The sequence below is a fragment of the Megachile rotundata genome, chromosome 13, assembly GCF_050947335.1.
Source record: "Megachile rotundata isolate GNS110a chromosome 13, iyMegRotu1, whole genome shotgun sequence".
Taxonomy (NCBI): domain Eukaryota; kingdom Metazoa; phylum Arthropoda; class Insecta; order Hymenoptera; family Megachilidae; genus Megachile; species Megachile rotundata.
The window spans coordinates 14,319,243-14,332,010 of NC_134995.1; the positions used below are offsets into that span (position 1 = coordinate 14,319,243).

General features: G+C 38.1%; 3 protein-coding genes and 1 pseudogene across 4 annotated transcripts; all 4 read left to right on the top strand.

Moving 5' to 3' along the window:
* The first annotated feature begins 339 nt into the window (after positions 1-339).
* On the top strand, positions 340-7,678 carry LOC100876205 (uncharacterized). The gene is given in 6 exon segments (XM_076539268.1): positions 340-479; positions 579-1,374; positions 1,454-1,792; positions 5,903-6,087; positions 6,220-7,015; positions 7,096-7,678. Coding segments are annotated over 6 exon segments (2,595 nt in total). The 5' UTR covers positions 340-341; the 3' UTR covers positions 7,437-7,678.
* Positions 1,923-3,737, top strand: Dhod (dihydroorotate dehydrogenase 2). The gene is made up of 2 exons (XM_003704687.3): positions 1,923-2,677; positions 2,753-3,737. The coding sequence occupies exons 1-2, from the start codon at positions 2,326-2,328 to the stop codon at positions 3,574-3,576; spliced, it is 1,176 nt and encodes a 391-aa protein (XP_003704735.1). The 5' UTR covers positions 1,923-2,325; the 3' UTR covers positions 3,577-3,737.
* Positions 7,679-7,709: 31 nt separating the features above from the next.
* LOC105662884 (odorant receptor 4-like) lies at positions 7,710-9,803 on the top strand. The gene is made up of 4 exons (XM_012288596.2): positions 7,710-8,385; positions 8,639-9,110; positions 9,179-9,400; positions 9,463-9,803. Exons 1-4 carry the CDS (start codon positions 8,257-8,259, stop codon positions 9,801-9,803), a joined length of 1,164 nt encoding a protein of 387 aa, XP_012143986.2. The 5' UTR covers positions 7,710-8,256.
* A 1,237-nt stretch (positions 9,804-11,040) lies between these two features.
* LOC143265710 (odorant receptor 4-like) lies at positions 11,041-12,533 on the top strand (annotated as a pseudogene). The gene is made up of 4 exons (XR_013040393.1): positions 11,041-11,179; positions 11,273-11,741; positions 11,808-12,038; positions 12,193-12,533. The product of XR_013040393.1 is annotated as an odorant receptor 4-like (transcript).
* The last annotated feature ends 235 nt before the right edge of the window (positions 12,534-12,768 follow it).

The following is a 12,768-nucleotide window of genomic DNA, read 5'->3' on the forward strand; positions in this document are numbered from 1 at the left end:
ATAGGTAGAATATACATAGGTAGAACTATCAATTCTCAACAAAAACTGGAACGATTATAGTGTGAATATTTTCTGCAAAACATGTTTCACGTAGGAAGAACATGTTAGACTGAATTAGGTACTTTGGAAGACGGTAGTTCAATAACAGTTGCAGAAAAAAGGGATACATACAGCAATAATAATGCACAAGCGGAATATATTGAAGAACGAAAGGGTGCTCGATGGTAGGCAGTTAACCGATTAAGGTTAAATAATATATGAGTCAAAAAGCGTAGCGTTACGACAGAAAGTGAGCAATAAGATCTGCAGGCATTTTCTGGATCTACGAGCATTTTGCAAAAATGAATACATCGAAGAACAAGGATCTTATTTATGCGATGAAACCGTACAAGATCCTGTCGTGGCCCATAGGCACTTGGCCTCTTCAGGCTTACAACGTATTCGCCTTTACGCGTTTCGTCTTTGCAGTAAGTGTGATGGTATGTAATTATTATATACATATAAGCGTCTTCGTTCTGATGGCGGTAGCGTGATAAATTCGAGTACTGATTTTAATTTTCATGTATGCAATTTTACAGTTATTAATGGAGCTGATCCTCAACTCGGAAATGTGTTTAAATCCGAGCAACGTCGAGGCAAATCTCGATGCTTTGATGTTCAGCCTTGTTGGCACTATGGTCCTATCTAAAGTGATGAGTTTTCGTGTTTACTCGACGAAACTGATTTTCAATTTTGTCTCGGCGGTGAAGGATTACAACGAACTTAACGATGAAAATAAGCGACTGATAATGCGTCGGCACGCTTACATGGGCAGGGTAATGTGCATTACCTTGATAGGAGTCGGCAATATATGCGCTTGGGTCATCACAGCTGCACCTATACTGATAAACAACGATCATGAAATCAATGTCACCATCGAAGACGCGATAAATTTTCCTATGCCCTCCGAACACGTTATATTGCTAATTAAGTTTCCAGAATATCTATATTTGCTTATTTTTTTCGTTCAGTACTTGATGATGCTAATCATGGTTATGGGCAACCTTGGTAATGATCTGAACAGTAGAATAGTACAAGAAATTATTTGGAAGAAAGTAATCTTGCGACTGATCAGTTTTCTTCAACTTTGAACATCATCGATAGGTAGTGACTTATTGTTTTTCGGGATCGTCTTTCACCTGTGTGGTCAAGCGGAGATACTGAAAATGCAATTTACCGGATTGATCAATGATAGCGGTGAAACTACAGAAAATTTTCCTTCGTTGATCAAACGGCACGATTATTTACTGCAACTGAGTAAAATGTTAAACGACGTGATCAGTTTCGTCTTGGTCATACAACTGTTGGCCAGTTGTGTACTGATTTCTACGTGCGGTAAGCATTTAAAATTTTTACATTTTTTATTTAAATCTTTATTAAAAACCTATGTTTCATCTGTATGCTGGTCTTTTAGGCTTTCAATTTATTCTCGCTTTGAATACCAGAAATGTCATGATAGTGGTAAAATCGATATTCATACTACTCACTATTTTGATACAGTTGTATTCGTATAGTTACGTGGGTAATTACTTGAAGTCGCAAATGGATAGTATCGGATATTCTTTGTATAGCTGCGGTTGGTACAGCCTTCCAACGAATGTTGCCAAGAATATTGTTCTGGTCACATTGAAAGCCCAAGTTCCGGTTCACTTAACTGCTGGGAAGTTCTTTGTAGTCAATTTGGAGACTTTCATGAGTATTTTAAAAACATCGATGTCGTATCTTTCGATTCTCCGCGTAATGATAAATACTTGACTGCTTTGTATAAATCTTTGCTCTTTCAGTTTGGAAATATTGCTATTCGAAAAAATACTTTATAGGTGATATAAGCAATTTACAGATTTATTTCAGCATAATAAAGAAAGTATCGAACGTTTGTATTTATATTTAAGCCCTTCATACTCTATAAAACGGTGCATCCTTAATAATCAATTGTTATAATTTGAAATTTTGCGGGAATGATCATAGTTGCGCAGTAGATCCGTAGGTCTCTGTTCTTTTAGTTCACGAAGCATCTTATCGATGGCGTCGTGAGTCTGCCGGCTATTATGTTTTATTCACACAACAAAAACATTTGAAAAATGTATATAATTTTGTATCAAACGGTTTGTTTAAATACGTTTAGTATCTAAATCGTGATATTGGTGTAACGAAACTTAACAATGCGTTACCGAATCTTCTAAACCATTTATTTGTATGTTGGACAACATATAACATAACCTTAAAAAACAATTTAAATGTACTCATGTACATACTGGAGTATTCGTGGCAAGGAAGTATTCCAAAATGGCACAACGATTGAGCAATAAAGCAAAATTAAAGTCGCTTTTACAAGTGACTACTACTGCTACTACCTTATACGCTGGGTATTGCATTTATCAGGGTAATGAAAAGTTCTATAATAAGTTTGTTATTCCTGTTGCACAATTTGTGGATCCAGAGCTAGCCCATAATATTGCTGTAAAGATTTTAAAATGGGGTCTATTGTCTGGACAAAGAACGGAAGATCCAGGCTCCCTCGCGATCAATGTTTGGAATTTGGATTTTAAACATCCGATAGGTATGGCAGCTGGTTTTGATAAACAAGGGGAAGCCGTGGCAAGCTTGCATAAAATAGGATTCAGCTTTGTGGAGATAGGTATATACATTTATAAATAAAGTGACTAATGATCAAAATAAGATAACATTGTCTTACATGAAATTTCATTTGCAGGATCAATTACTCCAAAACCACAACCTGGTAATCCTAAACCAAGGGTATTTCGACTACTGGAAGATAATGCAGTTGTTAATCGTTATGGTTTCAACAGTGAAGGACATGATTCGGTATTGGAACGTCTGCGAACACTCAAGGATGACAAAACGTTTAAAGGAATTGTTGGGATCAATTTGGGCAAAAATAAAACGTCCGAAGATGCTGTACAAGATTATGCAGATGGGATTAAGAAGTTCTCGAATGTGGCTGATTATTTTGTAATTAATGTATCTAGTCCTAACACTCCTGGATTAAGATCTCTACAAAGCAAACAGGATCTGGAACATTTGCTCACAAAAGTAAACGAAGTTAGACAATCGATACACAGTACTCAACCATTACTGCTTAAACTTGCTCCAGATTTATCTGATTCCGAAAGGGCAGATATCGCGAGCGTAATATTAAAAAAGAAGTCGAAAGTAGACGGTCTAATATTATGCAATACAACGATAACGCGAGAGAATTTAGTAAGTCCTCTTAAAGAAGAAAGTGGTGGGCTGAGTGGAGCTCCCCTTGCTAACATGTCAACAGCCATGATTTCTGACATGTACAAACGAACGCGAGGCACCATTCCAATCATTGGAGTCGGTGGAATCTTCAGCGGAGAAGACGCTTACAACAAAATCAAAGCTGGCGCTTCCTTGGTGCAAGTTTATACGTCCTTCACGTATCTTGGACCACCGATAATAGGAAAAATTAAACGAGAATTAGATGACATGCTCAAACGAGACGGCCTAACATCCATCAGAGATGCGATCGGGAAAGATACCGGCATCAAATGAACTATTTAAACGATTCAACAATTTTTACTGTTAAACAGTGATGTAATGTACAAATTAAATTGTTATACTCTGTTTTTATTATGAAATATTACGTCGTTGGAAGATTGTTATGTATAGATGAAATGCATAGTATCGATAATAAAATAATTCGATATTCATTATATCTTCTCTTTCTATATTTGATCAAAATCGGTCGTGCAAGGTTTACTTCGAGTGAATCGATCACGCAATTTTTGTTTTAGTTCGTGTATTTTTTTGTACATACCTCGTGAGAATTATTAGCACAACTATCCAAAAGCATTAAAACATATTTGTGGTACCTGATATTTTACAATTAATGTAATTTTCCCACGACTCACAGTCGTGTCGTACACGTATATTCTATTATTAATACTCGCTGGTGATGTCTTCTATGCACGACGTCCTTACGAGTAAACGATATAGTGGTACTTGTACGGAGTACTTTTTTCTTTACCCCCAAAAGTACATACATACTTTGATACGGCTCCGATTACTCCTTTACGCAATTCTATTTCGCACAGATTACTTCTTAAAAATCAGTATTTGGTACCATCGCTTGTATGTACGTTGTCCCTTATGTTTTCTATACACTTACAATTAACATAAATAAACATTTCGTGTGGTTCTAAATTAACACCTTACTTAATAATCATTTCGATGTCGCCAATTATTAACCCACACTCAATAAGTCTCCGAACGTTAACGATTCAACTAATCTATAACTCGTTTTAATCTCTATCTATTTCACTTGCAAACTATGGGTAAGGTGTTAACGGTATCTACGAAAGTACAATTGGTAAGCTGAAAGCAACGGAAGATCATGAGAGAATAGATCGTTGTCAGGTCCATACACAGTCCTTATAAGAGTTACGTTTTCAGGTACACAAGCACGTTGGAAAGGATTCAACGTTAAAAATGCGTTAATGTAAACCAATATTTCCCCCCAAGCCCTGTTCTTTCCTCCACTGGGCTAACCGGATTGCGTACCATGCCTGAAACATGTAAATGTATCGTGTAAAACATCAGCGTTTGTTATATGATTTAAATATGAAATATTTGTTGTCAAAGAGAAAAACCTCAACGTCGGCTTCGGAGAGTCCTGTCTCGGCTGCCAATAGAACGATATCCGCTGTGTGAGGTGCTCTTGGCCATCTGTTAAACTGTTCTTGAAGAACAGCTTCCTGATCAGCCGTCAAACGAATCACTCGAATATCGTCTGCCCTGCTGGGATACTGCGGTGAAGCTGACCTCAACATTCTGCCTGTAAGAAATTTAACAAATTTTATTTCGCTGTGTGCACTTTCGCTTTTCGAGGCACACCCTCGGATTTTCCTTGAACCCTCCGCAAATTTATGTATTTCTTAAGCTTTAGAGTCTCTTTGGGTTTCCGATGTTCTTTGATTAAGTCGAAGGAAGCAAGCAATAAGAGATTAAAATGGAATACGTTAGAGGAGGGAGCAAGTCCAAGTGCACTGCTTTGCAGTGAAGAAAAACCGTGACAATTATCGCGACAAAAGGCACGTGAATCAGCGCCACGCGTCACGAATATGTGTCTCGAATATTTCCTTTTACGGAGAACAAACGTGCTCTGATCTACGCTAAAGGCGCGAGAAACGAGTGCCCGATAAATTGACGTTCGTTACGTAAGCGCATCTCGCATTATCACTTGGTTCGCAAGATAAATTACGGAGGCGTAAAAATCGTAATAGTTACACAATAAACGAACACAATAACTGCCCGAAAAGATCACCCGAAGGCCGACATAATGCATGATCCATCTGCATTTTTATCAAGCATAATAACGAACATTGAAATTTAAATTGCAGTTGCACGTCTTACTTGCAAAATTTTCGAATGTCTACGTTTCAAATGCTTATCGAATAAAATTGCATACACTGTTTTCGCATTTCCAAGACGATATTGTAGCCGAACTGAATTATAAGTCTCGAGAATGTGCATGCAGTAGAGAACGGTATAAATTGGTAGAATATTCAAGCTAGAATGTAGAGCTATAGGTAGAATATACATAGGTAGAACTATCAATTTTCAACAAAAACTGGAACGATTATAGTGTGAATATTTTCTGCAAAACATGTTTCACATAGGAAGAACATGTTAGACTGAATTAGGTACTTTGAAAGATGGTAGTTCAATAACAGTTGCAGAGAAAAGGGATGCATTCAGCAATAATAATGCACATGCGGAATATATTGAAGAACGAAAGGGTGCTCGATGGTAGGCAGTTAACCGATTAAGGTTAAATAATATATGAGTCAAAAAGCGTAGCGTTACGACAGAAAGTGAGCAATAAGATCTGCAGGCATTTTCTGGATCTACGAGCATTTTGCAAAAATGAACACATCGAAGAACAAGGATCTTATTTATGCGATGAAACCGTTCAAGATCCTGTCGTGGCCCTTAGGCACTTGGCCTCTTCAGACTTACAACCTATTCGCTCTTACGCGTTTCGTCTTCGCAATAAGTGTGATGGTATGCAATTATTACGTATTACGACTTATACATATTAACGACGAATTCAACTTCTGTTGATTTTAATTTTCATCTATTTGCAAGTGAAATTACGCTGATTGCGTATTACATGAAATTTATGTGATTTTGCAGTTAGTGGTGCAGGTGATCCTCAATTCGGAAATGTGTTTAAATCCGACCGACGTCGAGGCGAATCTCGATGCATTGATGTTCAGCGTCGTTGGTACTTTGGCGCTATCAAAAGTGTTGAGTTTTCGTTTTTACTCGACGAAACTGATTTTCAATTTCGTCTCGGCAGTGAAGGATTACAACGAGCTTGACGAAGAAAATAAGCGAATGATAATGCGTCGGCACGCTTACATGAGCAGGGTAATGTGCGTTGCCTTGATAGGAATCGGCAACGTGTGCGCTTGGATCCTCACCGCTTTACCGATATTGTTAAAAGGCGATCAGGAAATCAATGTTACCGTTGAAGACACGATAACTTTTCCTCTACCCTCCAAAACGGTTATATTGCTATTGAATTTGCCAGAAAATCTGTATTTGCTTATTTTTTTCGTTCAGTACTTGATGATGGTGATCATGGTTACGGGCAACCTTGGTAATGACTTGAACAGTAGAGTAGCAAAAGAAATTACTGTGAAGAAAGTAATCTTGCGATTGACCAGTTTCCTTCAACTTTGAACACTATCGATAGGTAGTGACTTAGTGTTTTTCGGGATCGTCTTTCACCTGTGTGGTCAAGCGGAGATACTGAAAATGCAATTTACCAGACTGATCAATGATAGCGGTGAAACTACAGAAAATTTTCCTTCGTTGATCAAACGGCACGATTATTTACTGCAACTGAGTAAAATGTTAAACGACGTGATCAGTTTCGTCTTGATCATACAACTGTTATCCAGTTGTGTACTGATTTCTACGTGCGGTAAGCATTCAAAAATTTTTACATTCTTTATTTAGATCTTTATTAAAAACCTATGTTTCATCTGTATGCTGGTCTTTTAGGCTTTCAATTTATTCTCGCTTTGAATACTAGGAACATCATAATAGTACTAAAAACGTTATTTATACTGCTCACTGTGTTGATACAGTTGTACTCGTATAGTTACATGGGTGATTACTTGAAGTCGCAAATGGATGGTATCGGATATTCTTTGTACAGCTGCAGTTGGTACAGCCTCCCTGCAAATGTGGCCAAGAACATTGTTCTGGTTATATTGAGAGCCCAAATTCCGGTTCACTTAACTGCTGGGAAATTCTTTGTAGTCAATTTGGAGACTTTCATGAGTATTTTAAAAACATCGATGTCGTATCTTTCGATTCTCCGCGTAATGATAACTACGTGACTATACTTTATAAATTTTCGCTCGTCCAGTTTAGAAATATCGCTATTCAAGAAAATACTTGATAAGTGATATAGAAATTTAGGGAATTAATTCAGCATAATAAAGAAACTGTTGGACACTGCCTAAGAATAAGTGTGCATTTCTTTTAACCCCTTTTCGAATTATAACATGTTAAGCTAATTATTTAGCGTGTATCGATACAATTCTTTAGAAACGTACGTGCTTAATTATCTTGACAAGGTTCTAACTTACACTTACTTGGTAGAACAATACTTAAACAAAACAATGATGTCAAGAACATGTTGATCACACAAGTTTTTGCTTCTATTTTGATAAAAACGTATGTTCTTATCTGAAAAGTATGTCGCTTCAATAAAGAAATAACAGAATACCTGATAGTAAGATTCAAGTTTCAGAAATAAGAAAAGTATATAAGAAGATAACAGATAAGAGGCACAATGTGGCAAACATTATATTATTATAAATGCAACTCGAATACGTTCGTAAAATGGACACGAAAGTATTTTTCTACCCCGCTCCGTAGAAATATTCGTTGGATCGAACTACTTTGAAAGATAACGTATGCTAGCAATAACAGTAAAAGGGAGGTTAACCCTTTATCGTGGACAAATGTAACAATAACGCAAGAACAGGTTTCTTGAACTTTGTGGTAAAACGCAGCTGACGTAAGAACGAAAGGATGCTCGATGACAGGTAATCGAGCAATTGCAAATGAATAAAATATCAGCTCGAAACGTAACATGCCGCGATAGGAAGGGAATAATATCAGCAGACAATCTTTCATCGAGAACTTTACAAGATGAAAAACAAGGACCTTGCTTACGCGATGACCCCACTGAAAATCCTGTCGTGGCCTATTGGCACTTGGCCTCTTCAAGATTACAACGCATTTTCCTTCGCACGTTTCGGCTTCACGACTTTCGTTCTGGTACGTACTTGTACATTTATCGAGTTACTTTACGCACAATATGCTCTCCTTATATTGTCACGTTGACGTAAGGGTTGAAGAGAAAACCTTTTTGACTAAAAAGTTGTTTCCTTTGAGGCTGTCTCTGTGAATCCCTAAAATCCACGAATAGTACGTGTACAATTTCGTATCCCCCATTAATTTGTTCGTTGAATTTATTTTTTATTTAAACGTCGTCCAGTTTCATCAGTTTGAATATTTTTCGTTTCTACAGTTTTTATCGCTGCTCGTAACAAACGCGGAATTCGTGTGTACGCGCGGTAGCGACCCGGATAAGGATATGTATGCCGTGATGTTACTTGTTTGTAACATCTTGGCACTCTCGAAAATAACGTATTTTCGTGTTCATTCAGCGAAACTGATCTTCAACTTCGTCTCGGCCGTAAAGGATTACAACGAGCTCGACAATGAAAAGAAACGAGCGATCATGCGACAGCACGCTCGCATGAGCAGACTAACGTTCGTTGGTCTGATGTCCTCCGCTACCGTCTGCTCGGCATTTCTTACTTTTCTGCCAGTGTTAAAGCGAAACGAAAACTCGATCAATATGACGTTTTCGGAGTTATTAAAATACCCAATACCTTCCGAACAAGTTATAACGTCGTTAGAATTACCCGAATATCTGTACCTGCTAATTTTCACTATGGAATTCATGACGTTGCCGCTTATCAGCGCGGGCAATCTCGGTAATGAATTGACTCGTAAACTAACGAAACGGATCAACAAAATTTTCTTCAACTTTCTTCAAACATAGGCAGCGACATATTATTCTTTGGTATCGTCTTTCATGTGTGCGGTCAAGCGGAGATACTGAAAATGGAGTATAACCAAGTGACCGATGGAAGCACTGAGAAATTTCATGCGTTGATCAAACGGCACGGTTATTTGTTGAAATTGACCGAGATGTTGAACGACGCGGTCAGTTCTGTTTTGGCCATACAATTGTTATCCAGTTGCATACTCATCTGCGCGTGTGGTAAGAATTTTCAAATCCTCGCGAACACGTTACCGCAATTAATTCGTTAATTCATTTTTCAGATATGCAGTTTCTCCTTATTCAGCAAGACGGGAATATCGCGAGTGTGGCGAGAACGGCCATCACGATGATCATCTTAATGATACAATTATTCGCGTACAGTTACGTGGGTAATTATTTGAAGTGCCAAATGGCTGGCGTTGGATACTCTTTGTATAGCTGCACTTGGTACAACTTTTCCACAAATGTGGCAAAGGAGATTATTTTCGTCATACTGAGAGCTCAGAAACCAGCCCACTTGGTGGCTGGAAAATTCACCGTTGTCAATCTGGAAACCTTCACGAGTATTTTAAAAACTTCGATGTCGTGCCTATCGGTCGCTCGCGTAATGATGAGTAGATGAATTCCCGATATTAATTATTCTGTTAGTTTCGGTTGTAGGAGGTACACGAGTAAAATGGCTAGCAGGTAACATAGAAACTTGCGGAATTATGTAAGAATAATAAACACTCGAGTTTTATTTTGTAAAATAAACAACACTGGCGGGTCGACACGATGTTCGTGAATTTTTCGTCCATCCACAACGGTTTCGTTTGCGACTGCGAAATTCGCGTCCTCGGGAATGGCAACGGAAATAGCGCGACATTGACCCGATAGCATGGTCTCCGCGCATTTGGATACATTTCAAAATTCCGTTCCGCGAAAATAAGATTTTTCGACGGCAATAAAGTGACAAAAGATTATTGTATCGTGTTTTCTTACTTGGTTCGGTAAATCTCACTCTCTTCGTGGTCTCACGGCTCGGATAGGTGGTACGTCTTTCGCACAAATAACACTTTCGTTCGTAAAAGTGTGAAAACGATCTTAGTCCACTCATTTTTGTAAACGGATATCGTTCCAGCCGACGAAGAATCGATGGATGAACGCGTGCACGAGGTTCGAACGAGACTGATTACCTCCTGCTTTAGTAGCGATCAGTTTTAGCCACGCAATAATGTCAAAATGTAAATCGATGCATATACGTGGGAAGAAGATCGGCCTTGATACGACGTACGGGTTTAACGCGAATTCCCCCAATGAGTTTCATGCCAAAAAGGTTAATTATATTGGCGTGCTTCCGCTTTCGAGTCATCTAATCGATTAAGCCAGAAAATATTTGGCTAGGCTCCTGCCACTCGTAATCGATAAAGCATCCTTTTATTTAAATCGCCCCATGCTCCGCGTTACGCAAAATGTAATTGCTCGCGATGTCTAATGAATAAACATCAAAGTACGTGCTCTTAGATACACAATATAGTATACTTACATTCTAACAATGTCCTTTCTTCGCGGAAGGAAAGTATCGTTTCTTTAGACGACTATGAATCGAATGCTATCTAGAGAGCACGTTTGAAAACTAACTTTCAATAAAAGTAATAAAACAAAAAGTAACAAATGATGCAGTTGTTTCAAGAATTTGCAATTGGACGTATTATCTTTGAAATTATCGTTGTTATATCCAACTGATGGAGAAACGAAAGGATACAATGACCGGTTGTTACGCGATTACGGCTAAATAAGATATAAGTTCGAAGAACTTACAATTAGTGCCGCAACAGAAAGAGCAGATCGGTTCCCGAGCTGCTCAGACATTTTGCGAGAATGGAGGTATCGGAGAACAAGGACTTTGACTACGCGATGAAACCGTTGAGAATTCTATCGTGGTGTATGGGCATTTGGCCTCTTCAAGTGTACAACGTGTTCTCGTTTACACGTTTTATATTTGTTATCGGAATTTTGGTATGAAATTTGTACTATTTTATTTATAAGAAATAGAAATTACTCGAAAAGAATTAAGAAAAATTGCGATAACACGCTGCTGTGATTTTGCAGTTATTGATGATTCTGATTCTAAACGTAGAAGTGTATTTAGACGCGAGCAATGCCGAAGCGAATTTGGATATTTTATTGTTGACCTCTTGCGGTATCTTAGCGATATGGAAAGTGGCATGTTTTCGAATTTATTCGACGGCACTGATTTTCAATTTAGTCTCCGCTTTGAAAGACTACAACGAACTTGACGACAATGGAAAACGAACGATCATGCGACGACATGGTTACCTTGCCAGAGTAACGTTTGTGGGTCTAATGTTTAGCTCCAATTTCGGCTCGATGATCATTACTATTTTACCTGTTCTTTTAAAAAACGATGAAGAAGTTAACGTGACCGTGGAAGATACAATAAATTATCCCATTCCTTCTGCACACGTTATAGAAACGTTAAAATTGCCAGGAAGTTTAATAGTGATAATATTCGTGATGGAATTCTTGATGTTGGTGTCCACTAGTGCGGGAAATCTTGGTAATGAATAACTTTGCAAAATATTAAAAGATTTTGTAAAGTGTTTAAAGAAATGATATGCGATAGGTAGCGATGCATTTTTCTTTGGTATCGTTTTCCACCTGTGCGGCCAAGTGGAGGTACTGAAAGTACAGTTTAGCTGACTAGTGGATGAAAATGGTAAATCGACGGAGGACCTGCACTCGTTAATCAAAAGACACGGTTACTTGTTGAAACTGAGTAAGATGTTGAACGACACGATCAGCTCGGTCTTGGCTATACAACTATTGACAAGCTGTATACTTATTTGTACATGCGGTAAATATTCCTTTTTAACTCTCGTACTTTATATCGTACGCGAAGGCACATCTTAAACGTCGTAAGCGTATAAATCCGACTATTTCTGTCGTTTCAATCAACGCGTTAACATTGCAATTATTTCCTTGGCTAATTGCGCGTTATCTCTTTTTAGGATTCCAGTTTATTCTCGCACTAGAAGTCCGGAACGTGATGATGGTCGTGAAAACGATCGCTGTACTAAATGCGTTGATGGTACAGCTGTTCGCGTACAGTTACGTGGGTGATTACTTGAAGTGCCAAATGAATGATATTGGATACTCCATATACGACTGTAGCTGGTACAAACTTCCGGCGAACGTGGCAAAGGACATTATTATTACCATACTGAAGACCCACGAACCGGTTCATCTAATGGCTGGAAAGTTCTTTGTCGTCAATTTGGAAAATTTCATGAGTATTCTGAAGACGTCGATATCCTATCTCTCTGTTCTTCGCGTAATGATTAGCACATGATTCTTCTGTAGTAGTCGTCTAGTACTGGTTCTAAGAGTAATTTAACGAATAAAGGTGTTTAGCAAGTAATAGATAACTTTTGTAAAACGTGCTCTATTACAACTTCGAAATTATAAACGGTACTTGGAAGAATGTTGATCTTCACACGAGTTGAACGAAACTTTCGTCGATGAGCTCCTTGCCAAAGAGGTTAATTATATTGGTACACTTCCGCTTTTGAATCATCCAATCGATT